Genomic DNA, 17,152 nt, shown 5'->3' with positions numbered 1-17,152 from the left:
GATTATAGAAGGAGAATTAAGAGTTTTATTCAAACTGGCTGGAGATCAATCAGGAGGCGATGAGGCCATTGCCTCAAAAAGGCCACCAGGAGGAACGTCCTTACTTTCCCCCCAGTCATTGGGCGCCATTACCTTGAGGCCGTCCCAGGAAGAGCAAACACCAGACGCAGGCTACATTGCAGATGACCAGGCCGAGAACTAAGATGACGCGGTCCGTCAGGCGAGTGCTAAGGCAACGCACCAGGAAGAAGCCCACAATGACCTGGAGAAAGATCCAGGAGGATGGCATGCATTAGTTTCTGACTGTTGCTCCATCACACCCAGAACTGGTTACTGTACTCTGAGAGGTCTCCAGGGTTTTTCTACCAGCAGTCACTTGATCCAATTTAAGTAGCCAGAAGTGAATTTCCATGCAAAACATGGGCTCAGCTTCTGGATTACAGAATTACAAACGTACTCGTTTGGATTATAGCTCTCAGAACAGTTGTGTTGACTGGGGTTTTGTAGTCCCAAAAGCATGCCCTAAGGGGTGTCTCCATAATAAACTGAGGGGAACCATTCAGACCAAATGCATCCTGCAGTTTCACCAGGGAAGCACAGAATCCCTCAAATAAACCAAGAATCACAGCAACTTCTCAATATAAATAAAGCATCTCGATATCTATACATGAGAGATGGCCCTTTGCAGAAAGACAGCCTCTGAGGTCAATTTAAGGTTTGAAAGCTTCAGCAAAAGCACTCAAAATCTGCTTGGGAACAGGGGCTACTCCTTGAAAAATATCTACAGTGGTGCTTCGCATAATGAGCGCACCGTTTAACGACGAATTCACATAGCGATCCGTTTTTTGGGATCGCTAATGCGATCGCATACCGATGCTTTCTATGGCCGAAAATCACTTTGCGACGATTGGTAAGCAATTCGCTTACCGATTTTCGCATAGCGATTTTTAAAAAACAGCTGATCGGCGGTTCCAAAATGGCCGCCGGACGCCCAAAATGGCCACGCACAGCGTTTTCGCGCCCTGCCCTTGCTTACCGAGGGCGCGAAAATGGCGGCCGGATGGGGAAACATTGCAGAACGGTGAGTTTTGGGCCCCATTGGAATGCATTAAACGAAGTTTAATGCGTTTCAATGGTTTTTTCCGTTCCATATAGCGATGTTTCCCCATAGCGACGGTTAATCCGGAACGGATTAACCGTCGCTATGTGGGGCACCACTGTATGTTATAAAAAGATCTATAGTCAGATCTGCATAAAACCCAAACTTGGTTCAGTACAGCTGGGACTAAGAAAAGTTTCCAAACTACATACTTCCAAAAGTAAACCTACATACAGCGCACTGCAGTAATCTAGCTGAGAGATGGACACAACATCCCAGAGTACCGTATTTTTTGCACCATAAGACGCACTTTCCCCCCCACAAAACAGGGGGGGTGGAAAGTCTGTGCGTCTTATGGAGCGAAGAAAACAGATTATATTTTCCTGTTTTCTTCTCCTAAAAAATTGGTGCGTCTTATGGAAAGGTGCGTCTTATGGAGCGAAAAATACGGTAGCTAAGTCCTTGCTTTTGAACAGAGTGTATAGTAAAATTAAGGATAAGCAGGAATGAGAAATTTAAGGCAGAAGTAATTGATTACAGGTAACATAGGTTATTGCTTCCAGTGGCATAACTACGTAACTGGATTTCAACTGGTTTCTTACTGGTTTTCAGGTAAATAACGACATCATAGTTATAAAGTTACCTTTTAGGTACAATGACTAACACTTGCGATAATGAAACAGATATAGCAAATATAACTAGTTACTTTGAACAGTGACTTTTAGATGGCATTTTAAAGCATTTTCAGTGCCATTTTGACACGTTTTTTAGGTTTTATGCCATTCTGTTATCAGTTCAAAATGGCGAGGGAAATACTTTTTGACTGTTTCACACACACAAGATGCACTTTCAGGATAGTTCCTTGTATTATTCTGCCCTGTCAGCAAGGACAAGGGGACTTTTCTAACACACCATGTAATGAACAACTTGCACAATCCAGGCAAAAATAACAACAGTGTCACCCTAGATGCCAAGAAAGCATAGGTAACACAAACAGGGCATTTTTTAAAAGTCACATTTTAACCTCCGGTTCAAATTTTTTATGAGGGAACTGGGTGCCTGCCTGCCTGCCTTTTCTCTTCAGTCAGGTGAGATGACAAGACAAGGTTGGAGATATTTTTTTCCCTGTTCTCACTTTTCTCCTGAGAGAAATGTCGCTTTCACCCTGTTTTCTCCTTCCCTTCAACAAGTTCAGCAGGGTTTCACGGCCTGTGAAAACCGACTGAACCCACTGAAGCACAGACAATTTAGGCAAAACCAAAGTGTGCATGCGAACTACACAGTTTTCAGGCCTGGAGAGAGCCAAATTTATCTTTTGCATTAAAACAGCCAAGAATCTTGTACCACTTGAAAGACTTATATTCCCCCCCCCCCTTTGGCATAAGCTTCTGTGGTTGCATCCAATGAAGTGGGCTGCAGCAAAGGAAAGCTTGAGGCGAATAAGACTTATTAATATTTAAGACACAACAAGATCCTTTGTAGTTTGTACTATAAAAAATTAAACATCTTTCCTTCTCATACGCAAATCATTCTCGGTTCTTAATTAGGCACATTTGCTGCCAGCATAAGTCTAATTTTTAGTGTCGGTGAAAGTGAAGCACAGTGTGTAACTCCCACATAAACGCAACCGTCCCTTGATCACAAATTGTGGGACACGTTTGCTCCACTGTCGCACACTCACCTCCGCGCCACACAGAAAATACATGATGCTGTTCTCCAGTTCTCCAAAGTTCAAGTACCGCTGAGTGATTGGAGTTACCATCGTCTAAAGAGGAAAAGAAGTATGAACGCCAGCCACACTGGTGATTTACATTAGAATATATACCATTGGTGTCATAGAATCGTTGTAGGGTTGGAAGGGACCTTGAAGGTCCTCTAGTCCAACCCCCGGCCCAAGGCAGGAGACCTCATACCATCCCAGACAGATGGCTGCCCAATCTTGTCTTGAAAACCTCCAGCGATGGGGCACCCAGCACCTTGGGAGGCAAGCCATTCCACTGCTTAATGGTTCTCACTGTCAGGTAATTCCCTCTCATTTCTAGGCTGGATCTCTCTCTGACGAGTTTCCACCCATGGGTCCAGTAATATGCACTGGTTCAGAAGGATGCCACTGAAAAATCTTGTTCCTCTTTCCTTTCTTTTTTCGGAAGGTTGGTGATGCTCTGCCTTGTCAGTCTGGTGTGGAAGTGTGACAAACCCAGACCTACTGGGATCTGCCACACGTTAACTAAGCTGCCACCAACCATTCCCTATAAGAAGTCACACAGACCAGGGATGGATTTTTAAACAAATAAAAGAACAAGGTTTATTTAAATCACACACAGGGAAAATAAAATGATCAGGTGAATAAGATTTAGTAACGTGGCTTAGTCTCATTCATACATGCATACAGTTTGGTTCACACAGAACCCTTAACTTGAAGCACAGACCCTGAACCTATCAGTTCTGGCTAACCATACAGACACCTGAACCTATCAGGTTGGTACTGACACACAGTAGTACCCTGTCTGACACACAGACTCCCACACCAGCTTCTTCTTCCCAGCTGCTGCTTCTTCACATCCCAGCGTCTGCTGAACTTCACCACACAGGCATCACATATATATACAGTACAGCCCCTCCTCCTGATGTCCCGCCTTCCACTCCCCATAGGATGGAACTTTCCCTCCAAACCCATGACAGACAGGTAACATCAGTGCTGTATGTAACACCTCCCCTCTTTATAAGTTGTTTTGTAGGGGGAAAGCTAAGGTGCTTTTTCCCAAAAAACAACCTGGATAAAACACACAACAACAGTTATACATACCATATCATACTTACTTATACTTACATTCTAAGTTAACCATAGCAATTAGGCATTTAAACATTTACCATATACATTACATCAATTTACCTTTATTCTTACAAACCAAATTCAAAAAATAGGTACATTTAACTTTTTGTCATCAATATATATACATAGTCCATGTTTCTTTCGCCGTCTTCATTCTTCAGGTCTTCTTGACAAGGCGTCAGCAACACAGTTCACTGACCCTCTGACCACCTTCACTTCAAAGTCATAGTCCTGTAGGTTTAAAGCCCACCTCATAAGTTTACTATTGTGGGTTTTCATTGTCTTTAACCATTGCAGTGGTGAATGGTCAGTGCACAGAATAAAATGTCTTCCCCAGATGTAAGGCTTGGCCTTCTGGATCGCGTAGACTATGGCCAAACACTCCTTCTCCACGGTTGCCAAATGTCTCTCACCTTTTTGAAGTTTCCTACTCAGGTAGGACACTGGATGCTGGTCACCATTCTCATCCTGCTGGCACAGAACTGCTCCTACCCCGCTGTTAGACGCATCGGTGTAGATGATGAACTCCCGGTCGAAGTCTGGAGCACGCAGCACTGGATAGTTGATTAGCGCCTGCTTCAACCTCTGGAACGCCTCCTCACAGTCGCTGGTCCACGGGATGCGGTCATCAGTCTTCTTCCTCGTCAGATCGGTCAGCGGAGCCGCAATCTCGCTAAACCTCGGGATGAACTTTCTGTAGTAGCCCACCAACCCAAGAAATGATTTGACTTTTTTCTTGGTGTTGGGTCTGGGCCAATCACGAACAGCTTCTATTTTGGCCTCCAGGGGTTTTATCACTCCTCCCCCTACCATGTGACCCAAGTATTTTATTTCTGGGCTACCCAGCTGACACTTGCTGGCCTTTACTGTTAGCCCTGCTGCACTTAACCTCTGCAGCACTAACTCCAGGTGTTTCAGGTGATCTTCCCAGGTATTACTGAAGATCCCTATGTCGTCAATGTAGGCCACAGTAAAGTCACTGAGCCCTGCCAAGGTCTGGTCCATCAGCCTTTGGAATGTGGCTGGTGCATTTCTGAGACCAAAGCTCAGGACTCGAAACTCATAGAGACCAAAAGGGCTGCAAAAGGCAGTCTTTTCTTGATCCCTGGGATCAATTCTTAATTGCCAATATCCCTTTACCAGGTCCAATGATGAGATGAACCGACAACCCCCTATGGTTTCAATCAGGTTGTCTAGCCTGGGCATTGGGTAGGCATCAGGAGTGGTTACACGGTTTAATTTCCTGTAATCGACACAAAACCTAATGCTCCCATCAGGCTTGTCCACAAGGACTATCGGAGAGGACCAAGGACTAGAAGAGGGGACGATTATGTTCTCCCTAAGCATCTCGTCCAGCTCCTTCCGCACCTTGTCCCTATAGGGTCCCGTTACTCGGTATGGGGATACTGCCTGCGGGGGTGCATCCCCTGTGTGGATCCGATGCATCACTCCCTTCACTATCCCCGGCTTGTTGGAAAACACCTGTTGATATTTACTAAGCAGCATTTTTAGTTCTTGCTGCTGGTCTTGGGTGAGTGCAGGACTGATCTTTACCTCCTCTGGGTTGTATTTTACTTCCCCTCTACCCTCCCAGAAGGGTAATTCCGCTTCCTCACTCTCAGCTGCTTTTATCGCAAATAAAACCCTCTGTTCCCCTCTGTAGTAGGGTTTTAGGGCATTCACATGAACCACCCTCCTTGCTTGGTTCTCCTCCTGCTCTATAAGGTAGTTCAGGTCTGACATCTTGGAAATGACCCTATATGGTCCTGCCCATTTGAGCTGCAGTTTATTCTCTCTGCAGGGCCTAAGCCAAAGCACTTCCTCCCCTGGGTCAAAGTGCCTCTCTCTAGCTTTGTGGTCATACCATGTTTTCTGTCTGACCTTCTGAGCTTGCAGGTTTTCTGCTGCCAGCTCTAGATTTCTCTTTAGGTCATTCATCAAGGTGTCTATGTATGTCACAACGTCTTGTGGGTCATCCTGGGTGATCTGCTCCCAATTTTGTTTGATCAAATCAAGGGGCCCTTTCACCCTTCTCCCAAATAAAAGTTCAAATGGACTGAACCCGGTACTGGCTTGTGGCACTGATCGATAAGCAAACAAAAGGGATTGCAGCTTCTGGTCCCAATTGTTTGGATTCTCTGCCAAGTAAGCCCTAATCATGCGCATTAGAGTCCCATTGAACTTCTCAGTTAACCCATTACTTTCAGGATGATAGGCAGTAGTTTCCTTGTGCTTAATTCCACAGATTTGCCATAAGCGTTTCATGAGCTTTGATGTGAACGATGCGCCCAAGTCTGTGATTATTTCTGAGGCAAATCCCATCCTGGACATATACCCCACCAAGGCATCTGCCACTGTGTTAGTTTCAATATTAGTCAAGGGTATGGCTTCAGGGTACCTCGTGGCATGGTCCACAATGGTGAGAATGAACCTGTTCCCCCTCTTTGTGGCCTTGGGCAAAGGTCCCCCAATATCCACCCCTATGCATTTGAACGGAGTGTCAATCACAGGCAAAGGGCACAACTTTGCTTTGGTCCTGTCGCGGCTATTCCCCTGCCTTTGACACACATCACATTGTTTACAGAACTCCCTGATCTGCTTCCCTATGTCAGGCCAGTAAAAATTCTGTGTGATTCTCTGCTGTGTTTTGTTCACCCCTAAGTGTGCAGCAAACATGTCAGAGTGCCCCCTTTGTAAGATCATGGGGCGATACTTTTCAGGTACCACCAGCTGACTTCTGATCCCATCTCCCCCTTTTGAGATATTCCTCAGGGTCTCTCTATATAAAATCCCCTTTTTCTCCAGAAATCTCACTGGGGTTTCAGGTGTTAGCTGGGCGTCAGTCACCTGTTCAAAACACTTTTGGAGAGTGGCGTCTGCCTTTTGCTCTTGTCCAAATCTGCTGTCTGTGGTTAAGGTTTCCACCACAGCTTCTGAACTGCCCTCTGCTTCCGTCTCTGGCTCATCATTACCCCCCTGAACTGTCCCCGTGGTGGCTTGTGAGCGTGTAATCACTAGCACCCGTTTCACATGTTCAGCCAGGTCATTTCCCACGAGCACGGCTGCTGGCAGAGTCGATGAAATCGCTAGCCGCCAAACGCCCCTCCAGCCTTGAAAGTTCACAGGTACCTCCGCTACTGGCAGAGAGATCACCTGCCCCTCAATCCCTGCCACCTTCATGCTCTCATTTGGGATTACATACTCCCTAGGAATAATATCTGGATGGCACAGGGTCACCTGAGAACAAGTGTCCCGCAGCCCCCGATACTGATGGCCAAGTATTCCTACGTCCACCCCTGCTGTTTCAAACAACTGGGAATCTGTTCTCACCAGTAGGCAGCGCCTGACCTCTACAAGAGGACCATTTTCCTCAGCCTGATCAGCAGATGTAGCTGTTCCAGATTGAGTAGCCATGGCAACAGGCTCCCTCAGTGACAATGAGCCTTGCTCTTTCTGGACACAGAACACAGCTTTTGGCTTGGTCCCACTCAAATCCTGAGGCACAATTCCTTTTAGCTGCTTTAATTTCTCACACTCTGAGATTAGATGGCCCTTTCCCTGACAGAAATAGCATTTTCTGGTGTATTTTGAGTCTCTCTCATCTTGTTTTGGTTTTCCCTCCAAAATCTGAGGTCTTGGTTTCATGTCTGAGGGCTTCCCTTCACCATGGGCCCCTCCCCCTTGCTGGCTTTTCCCTGGTCCCTGAGAGTACTTGCTGTAGGTTTCTTTGGGTTTTCCTACAGATTTCTCCTCACCTAAGGGCTTTCTTATCTGGTAAATAAAATCTGCGATCTCGGCTGCTTCTGCCACAGATTTTGGTTTCCTTTCCCTCACCTGGAATTTCAGTTCCCCATGCAGGACTGAATAGAACTGTTCCAGCGCTATCAAGTCTTTGAGCTGCTGAAAGGTCTCTGTCCCCTCCTGAGATAGCCATTTCTCTAGCAGCCTCACCAATTGAGCCCCCACTTGGGTAAAAGTCTGCTCTGGTTTCTTTGTGAGGGACCTGAATCTTTGCCTCAGCTGTTCCGCATTTATCCCATGTCTTGCAAACACCAGTTTTTTAAACTCTGCAAAATCTCTCATCAGTTCCTGTGGCATCTCTGAATAAACCTCAGCCAGGCTACCACTGATTAAAGATCGCATGATGGTCATCTTCTCAGTTTCCCTCACTGAGAAGTCCACAAACGCTCTTTCCACTAAGGAAAAGAACACCTCAGGACAATCTCCCTTGTGGTACACAGGGAATTTCTTCAGGTCAGCCTTAGACAATTGGCCTCCCTCAGAATCCCTATTGTTATTATTGTTCTGGTTCATCATTTCCAATTTTCTTAATTCAAACGCCATTCTTTCTTTTTCCAGAGCAATTTTCTCTCTCTCTAATCTTTCTTCTTTCTCCATTCTCTCTATTTCAAATTGTCTTTGCCTTTCCCTTTCCTGCATTTTTTCTCTCTCTAATCTTTCCTCCACTTCAAATTGCCTCATCCTCAGTTCATGCTGTTGGGCTATGAGCAATTTTCTGAGTTCTGGGTTCTGTTCTCCCGTGCTGTCACCTTGCACTGAGCCAAATTCATCCTCAGAACCTTGGTCTATCTGGGGGTCTTTCACTTCACCCATTTCTGCTACTTGGCTTCGAGTCAAGGGCATAATCCCCCCCCCAGAACAGGCTGCTTCAAAAAGTCAAGCCTCAAAATAAAACGACCACTTTTTTTTTTCTTTTGCCTCAGAACCAGCTTTCCCTATAGATTGCTGCTGTCCTTTCAGCACTAACTTGCAACTGTTGCGAGCTAGAGTCTACCCCCCTCTGCTGGGCCTCTCAGCAGACAAGCTAGCTCACTTCTACTTTACAGTTTTGCCTCAGCTTTTTCCCGCCAAAACAGGCTGCCTCAGAGCTCCCTAATCTAGCCCCCCAATCTGAGGTTACACGTTCTTCTACTAGTGCACCCCCCCGTGAGGTACACCTAGAAGATTACCTACGCGCTCTCAGATTGTCCCTGACTAGACCCCCCTTGCTCTGGGCACACTTGCCAAGGCTTTGCTGGACCGCTGGACAACTGGACCAGTCGTATCCCACACGCTGGACACCAATCAATGTGACAAACCCAGACCTACTGGGATCTGCCACACGTTAACTAAGCTGCCACCAACCATTCCCTATAAGAAGTCACACAGACCAGGGATGGATTTTTAAACAAATAAAAGAACAAGGTTTATTTAAATCACACACAGGGAAAATAAAATGATCAGGTGAATAAGATTTAGTAACGTGGCTTAGTCTCATTCATACATGCATACAGTTTGGTTCACACAGAACCCTTAACTTGAAGCACAGACCCTGAACCTATCAGTTCTGGCTAACCATACAGACACCTGAACCTATCAGGTTGGTACTGACACACAGTAGTACCCTGTCTGACACACAGACTCCCACACCAGCTTCTTCTTCCCAGCTGCTGCTTCTTCACATCCCAGCGTCTGCTGAACTTCACCACACAGGCATCACATATATATACAGTACAGCCCCTCCTCCTGATGTCCCGCCTTCCACTCCCCATAGGATGGAACTTTCCCTCCAAACCCATGACAGACAGGTAACATCAGTGCTGTATGTAACAGGAAGGTCATTCTGACATTTTGGTGGCAAGGTGGGAGGATATAAATGTAATAAATAAAAAGAGTACAACTGCCAGAATTCTACAGCCAGCCAGCCAGCTGCCGTTCAAAAAAGGCAATATTTCCAAACTCAGGACCTGACTCTTTCAACATCTTATTGTAGCCCTGAATATTGTGATATATTAAATTGCTGGTTGTGGTGGTTTCAATTTATGTGTCACTCCACAGCACTAAAGCAGCCTCTAGGTGGTTTACAACATAACTATGCAAACAACACCTTGCCTCCCTCCCCCAGCAAGCTGGGTGGTCATTTTACTGACCTCAGAAGGATGGAAGGGCTACCTTGGGATGGCTACCTGAACCCGTTGGGATCAAACTCAGATTCTGAGCAGAGGCTTGACTGCAGGACTGCAGTTTAACCAGCTGTGCCGTGAGACTCTTATAAGGGAGTTCATGCCTCAGCCAGGTAGAGCTGACCAAAGCATTTTGGTGGCTGAGGCAAAGGACAATCACTGCCTCACGCATTCTACGTACATCTAGATCTTACAGTGGTGCTGAGAAAGGGACGACACCTTCTGCCATGTGTGAAAACAAGATGCTATCTTAATAAAGTAGAGAGGGCTTGACCACACTGGAAGTTGTCCTAAGCTGTCTCTGTACTGCACTCTAGTACCTAAATCACACAGAAATATTTCATTATCCTGCAAAGGTGCATTTCAAGTGTTCACATGTCATCACAATCCTCTTTCCACCTTCTCTTCCATTATCACCACGGTCTTGCCTACCATTTCCACAACCATTAAAATTCCTTCTTGTTCTTTTTTTATGTTAAGCAAGTGAAATAGCAGCAGATTGAAAAGATACGGTAAACCTCTGATTCTGTCCTCTATCCGTTTAGCACAACAGCACAAAAGGAGGATACACGCACACAAACACATCTATAAAATGGAATTTAGAAATTGCATTGTAGTTGCAGTTCTCATCTGTGTGCTTGGAAAGAAAGCTCCCAGCTAGCACCGAGGCAGAAACTAACAGGCAGCTGAGGCATAGCTCACCCTAGCAAAGTCTCAAAAGCATTTCGGTTGAGGTCTTCCTCCCAGGTGAGCCATACTGAGGTATTTGTCCTTCTTGTAGAACTTTCAGAATGGAGAATTATGGGCTCTGTAGTCTAAGAAACCCCACCCCTACCTGTTATGACAATCTGATACCTTCTGCGGTTCAGGCATTTCTCCTTTTAGCAGCATTTGTCCCGTAACAAACAACTCCACCACAAAACAGTCAGCCGTTCGTGCCCAAGCATTGACGTACCTCCAGTGCGGTCTGATTAAAAAGTGTGACGAACTGGGCTGTGAGCAAAACAACCACTTCCTCTCGCAGGTACTCTGAAACAAGAAGACAAGACCCGTTGAGGGGGCGTGATATTCTTGCTGGCATCAGGATGAAAAAGGCACCATTTTCCTCATGGGGCAGCCAAAATGATTTAAAGTTCAAAAGAAGACTTTTCCAAGGACATTACGTACAAAGAAAAGCTTCTCAGTTGTGGTGCCCCAGTGAGGATTCACACCCCCTACACAGGCTCAACTGCAACCCTTTGGTACTATAGTGGTGCCTCGCAAGACTATTTTAATTCATTCCGCAAAAATCGTCATCTTGTGAAAAAATCATCTTGCAAGATGGGAACCTTGCAAGATGAAATTTATTCATCTTGCGAAGCATCAGTCTCAAAAAAAAAGTCTTGCAAAGCAGTCATATAAAAAAATCTTGCGAGGCACCATAGCGATCGTAAAAACCAATCGTCTTGCGGGTTTTTCGCCCCGCGAGGCAATTGTCTAGCGAGGCACCACTGTAGTTCAAATCTTTCTTTAGCTAAACATTTTAAATGGGCCTGATTCTACCTGGCTAGTTGTTATCTCGTTGCTTTTTCTTTCATTTTGAAATGAAGAAAGTAGATCTAAAGGTGAGGAACACTTTTATTAGGCAACTGGATAGCTCCGTTGTTTAAGTGTCTGGCTGTGGAGCCAGAAATTGAGAGTTCGAATCCCCCGCTGGACCTCCTGTGAGTAGAGCCAGCCTGGGTGGCCTTGGGCCAGCAGCACTGTCCCAGGGCTCCCTCAGAAGAAGGGAAGGATAAAAACCCTTCTGTGTGTTCTCTATCTAGAAAACCTTGGAAAGGGTTGCCATGATTCAGAATTGACTCAATGAATTGACTTAACAACTAAGAAAACAACATTAAAGCTTCTGAGATCTCGAGAATTCTTCATAAGACTGGATAGGGAAAGATAATATGGGAAAGGGATAGAAAGAATTCTGTCCGGGTTCAACTTCTTTTAATTCTCTAACCTGATGAAGAGTTCATCCAAGTAAAGGTCCTGCCCACCTTTGAACGGTATCAGTTCCATTACGGCTTGACCCTGCCCAGATATCCAAAAGGTTAAGAAGTAGCCATAAAATATTTTAAAACAACAAAATAAATAAACTACTAACGTTAACTGTAGCCGACACTTTTTCCTCCGAGTTCCGTTTCAATCGATTTAGTCTTCAAGACTTACTCGCCACAAAATCTAATTCCTCCCCTGGTGGACATCTGAAAATAGGATTATTCTATTATGGTGGCCGCCGCCTCAATCAAGATGACAGCTTGGAAAAATTACCTTTTGGGGGAAATCAATGCAATTGGCAAATTGAGGTTTCGATCCCCACTGAGCTGAGAAGCTCGCTGGCTGCCCCTCCCCCCTCGAGCCTGTTGCTCCATTTTCAGGTAGATCTACCTCTCATGGCTGTCATGAGAGCAAAAATAGGGAGGGGGGGGACCAGAGAGAGCCGCATTTGTCACCTTGTGCTAATGGCACAATGAATGCAGTTTTGTTTCCAAACTTGATTTTTCAAAATTTTAATATACACATTTTTTTAATATGATATTTATATTGTGTTTTTATAACTGTTGTTTTATCTGTTGTGAGCCACCTCGAGGCCCCTCAGCCAGCCAGCCAGCAAGCAAGTGCCATCAAGTAAATTCTAACTTAACGCCAACTATTTTTCAGGGTTTTCTAGGTAGAGAGTACTCCGAAGTGGTTTACCATTCTCTTCCTCTGGGGGGCGCCCAGGGACGGTGCAGCTTGCCCAAGGCTACCCAGGCTGGCTCTTCTTCCAAGAGGCCCAGTGGGGGAATCGAACTCCCAACTTCGGGCTCCACGGGCAGATCCCTAAACTACTGATCTATCCAGCTAGCTAATCAAATAAATAAATGTGGATATTTAAAAAAACGCTATCAGCTTCTTCCAGAAAAGAGAGGATTCACCTCTCATGGAGCTGAAATCATGGAAGGGGCTCTTCTCTTTCTCGTCAGCCGATTCCTCATCAGCGAGGTGTCCGTTGGGCACGTAGCGATACTCATCCCCCAGTGAAGGCTCCTGCTGCTCCACATCGGTGGTGCTGCCATAGCCTCCGCTCTCTGTCGCCTCCTCCTGGCCAGCCTCATGCCTCATGAGAGGTTCCACCTCATCTTCCTCCAAGACATCCTGTGATGTTCTCGGCACAGCCTTTGACGAACGGGCCAACGGCGGCGGCTGGAGGTCAAAGTACATAGTCACAGCGACGATTTGAAGCAGGATCCAGACCAGGCACATGAAGAGCTGTGGATAAAAGGAAGCAGGGAGGGGGGGAGTGAAAGGGGAAGAGAGAGAGAAGGAAGAACGTATCCATCTAGTCTGGCGCTAGAACAAGGCACAAATGGGCGAGGGGGGTCCCCAAATAATTGCAGGCTTCTGAGTCCCAGATCCCCCACATTTCACCGCTCAAGTGAAGCTGAAGCACCAGCATACAGACTTTCGATGCAGAACTTGGAAAAGGACCGGAGGGCAGATTGGATTGCAATTCAGTTTACTGAACTTCTTCCAAATCGGCTGGACCCTCAAGCGGGCAGGTTCGGAAACCTGCCTTCCAAATAAGCAATTTTTTCCCAATTTCTGCAGCGAGAGACAAAATTCTTCCAAAGATCCATCAGAACTCGTTTCAGAGTAGATAGGTGCAGGGTAGTGCCGTTCATAAGTAACGACTCAGCCAGGATTTTCTGGAATTGGCTGGGTTAGAGGTCTAAACTTTGACTACCCTGGGCAGGAAAATGAAAAGATACTATAACGACACAAAAGGGGCAGAAGGAAGAAGGTTTTGCCCCATATATTAAATTTCTAAAGGGGAAACAGTGTTGTTGTTCATTTTATGCACATAAAGGTAAAGGTTCCCTTGACAATTTTTTTGTCCAGTCGTGTTCGACTCTAGGGGGCGGTGCTCATCCCCGTTTCCAAGCCATAGAGCCAGCGTTTTGTCCGAAGGCAATCTTCCGTGGTCACATGGCCAGTGCGACTTAGACACGGAACGCTGTTACCTTCCCACCGAGGTGGTCCCTATTGATCTACTTGCATTTGCATGCTTTTGAACCGCTAGGTTGGCGGGAGCTGGGACAAGCGACGGGCGCTCACTCCGTCGCGTGGATTCGATCTTACGACTGCTTGGTCTTCTGACCCTGCAGCACAGGCTTCTGAGGTTTAGCCCGCAGCGCCACCACGTCCCCATAATAAAGCGCAAAAGAAAAAAAAGCAAAGCATGTTGCTTATATCTTAAAACACTTTCTGGGCAGTTTACAAGTTAATTTATATGCAGGCTACACATTGCCCCCATCACAAGCTGAGACTCAATTTTCTGATCTTGGAAGGATGGGAGACTGAATGAACCTTGAGCCAGCAACCTTTAATTGAACCCGGGTCATGAGCCGGGTTTTGGCTGCAGGACTGCCGTTCCACCACAAGGGACCCATCCCTAGCCCAGTTATTTTCCCACCTCAGTGAAAAAAACTGACCCAAGCAAGATCCTGCCATTTCTGGCAAGCAAAACACAACACCAGTTAGAGATTAACCAATTTGCCCTTTGCTTCTTGATCACGACTCCCCATCACTATCAAGTCTGCCACCGGAAGAGAGTCGCCACCGTCTACCTAGCGGTAAAGCAGATCCCACCACAGTCGTTCTGGCCTCAGGGAGTCCCAGGGAAGAACCAAGAGACAAACTGGCTTTCGATGGACCTTTCTAAGAAAACGTGGCCACTCACCCCGGGTGACGTGAACTTATTAACCACGAAAGGCCCGATCCGGAAATTACAGAGGCGTAGGAAAAGGTTGCAGGCTGGCCCTAATGGCAAAAAAGACATGTCAGATGTCTGAAGAGGACATGCATAGGAAAGAACAGAGCAAACTGGGGTATGACCCAACAGTGGTGTTGAACCTGTGGTTTATTATGTATTTATAATCTTTTTACCCTGCCTTTCTCCTTAAAAAGGACCCAAGGAGGGGTGTGTGTTTACATTTATAGGTTAAAACCAGCAGTTCAAATTGTGCCCAAAACAGATTGCTGGTAGCACTAATTGTTATACCGTAACCACCCCTAGTTCCAACTTCAGATGCTTCCAACTTCAGTTGCCATTATCCCCAGTCAGCATGAATAAAGAAGGATTATGGGGCTTGTAGCCCAAAATACCTTCAAGGCCAAAAAACATCCTATTCCTGTGCTAAACCAACCTTCCCCAGCCTGGTCCCCCTTTGCCAGCTGTGGATTGATGGGGACTACAGTCAACAAATATAGAGGGTACCATATGTTGGAGAAAGGCTGCACGTCAGTTGCCGAAATTTTCAAAGGCGCTCTACCTTATGGAAGATCTGCTATAAACAGATCTGATGGGTGCAAGGACTGACAGTGAGTTTTAAACTCCCTCATCATAAACATCCCTCCTATAAACAACCCAAGATGCCTTGTCTCTGTTTTGTAGTCAGTCCAAAAATGAGATAGCATTTTACCTCAGGACTCACCTTTATTTTATTGATTTACAATACAAGTAGAGACAATTGTGTCCCATCAGATGTCATTTTTGTGGCAGTCCTAAATAAGTTCCATATTTTTAAAAAAACTCAGTTCATCCTGCATTTGTTTTCCTTAGTCAAGTCTCCATAAGAGGTGGCCACAGACTACATGGGATTGGATTTCAAGTGTGATAAATATGGAGGATATAAAGTTGCCACGCATGCATAGGTAACGTGCTCTGTATTGAGGAGCGCCCTCTCCAGAGCATGAAGCCTGGGTAAAGTAATATGGAGGATAGGCTGTTACCCAAGCAGCAGATCCCCCCTCTCCACGTTGCTAGTCCGGAGATGGAGTCCCGAAGGCTGTGTGCCGCGCATGGTGTCCATATGAATTATACTTGGGAAACGTCATTTGTGGACTGCACCCCCACCCCCCCGAATCCCTAACCATCTTGTTCAGTAACCATAGTGGCAGAAGTTATGGCATTGGTCGCAACTTTTCCAAACTCTGATGGACCTGAAATGGGAGATGGCCAGTTGTTTCTCTCTTCTTTTTCCAATATCCACCCACAAACTGCCGGAGAGAAGTGACAACCAAGGCCAAACAAGAGGAAATCTCAATGACAAACTTGAAACAGAAAATGACCAAGGCTTCAATCAAGGACGAGTCAGAAGTCTTACCAACCAGCAGCCCAAATTGGCGGCATGCCATGACAGCCGCGAACACAGTGGCACGCTCCTCAGAAGCCGTAGAGCGGGTGAGATAACCAAAAATGGATGCTCCTGCTCCAGTTCCCACACCTGCAGAGGAGAGCCGGACAATGGGAGGAGAAGAGGTGTCATCAAAGCCCACCCATCCACGCTTCTTGTAACTCTAGCTAGTCAAGCATTCCTCAATTTGATGCCCTCCGGGTGAGTCGGATTACAACCTTCATCAATGCAAGAGATCAGACCCAACAACTATGCCTGTGTTGTCTGGGAATTAGAGGCTTTGTAGTCCAATACGGAGAAGAAAAAAGTGATGGATGAATTTCTTACCTTGAAAATCCTACAATGAGGCAACCGAAATTAAAGCAAGGGATAGTGCTAGAAGATAAGACTCATAGGTCAGAAGGTACTCAAACAGCTACTAAGGAGGAACAAAGGGTAAGTATGAATAGCACAGTAGTTAAAGACACAACTAGATTAAAGTTGAAAGGATGTCTTGTGTCTGACATGCACAAAGAGGATGAAAAATCTGATGCTGCACAACACACACAACTGGAACATGGAATGTGAAAAGCGTGAATCACGGTAAACTGGAAACTATAGAGCAAGAAATGGGACATTTAACCATAGCAGTGCTTGGTGTCAGTGAAATAAAGTGGACTGAACTGGAATATTTTCAGTGAGATAACTACAAAATATTTTACTCTGGAAATTATGAACGTCAAATAAATGGAGTGGTTCTAATACTGAGGGAAGATGTAGCACAAGCATTTAGGGGCTTTCATGGTAATTCTGAACAAATGATAACAATCATAATTATGCGGAAATCAAAAACACAACCATCATTCAAGTTTATGCTCCATCTACAGATGCTGAAGGAGAAGAAATGAAAAGTTCATAGGCAAGCGGTCCACGAGAAAACTGATCACACATCAAAACAAGATGTGGTGGATGATGGCAGAAAAACGTTAAAGGAGAAGAAAGAAACAAAAGTAAAAGTGAAAAAAATAGATTCGGAATCCTGAATGCAACTTTTCAGTGAGTATCATGCAGA

At 45.7% G+C, this 17,152-nt stretch overlaps 1 protein-coding gene across 1 annotated transcript in view; it reads right to left on the bottom strand.

Moving 5' to 3' along the window:
- LOC110089827 (major facilitator superfamily domain-containing protein 8) overlaps positions 1-17,152 on the bottom strand; it is a 37,338-nt gene that overhangs the window by 12,386 nt on the left and 7,800 nt on the right. Inside the window, exons 4-9 of the mRNA XM_072996264.2 lie at positions 16,072-16,191; positions 14,646-14,725; positions 12,841-13,174; positions 10,851-10,924; positions 2,781-2,864; positions 133-262 (exon numbers count right to left, since the gene is read on the bottom strand). Coding sequence (XP_072852365.2) covers positions 133-262; positions 2,781-2,864; positions 10,851-10,924; positions 12,841-13,174; positions 14,646-14,725; positions 16,072-16,191 — 822 coding nt within the window. The remainder of the gene's footprint in view (positions 1-132; positions 263-2,780; positions 2,865-10,850; positions 10,925-12,840; positions 13,175-14,645; positions 14,726-16,071; positions 16,192-17,152) is intronic.

This window comes from Pogona vitticeps, chromosome 3, assembly GCF_051106095.1.
Source record: "Pogona vitticeps strain Pit_001003342236 chromosome 3, PviZW2.1, whole genome shotgun sequence".
Classification (NCBI taxonomy): Eukaryota; Metazoa; Chordata; class Lepidosauria; order Squamata; family Agamidae; genus Pogona; species Pogona vitticeps.
Note: the sequence above shows the minus strand (reverse complement) of the source record. Positions and strands in the feature narration are given on the sequence as shown.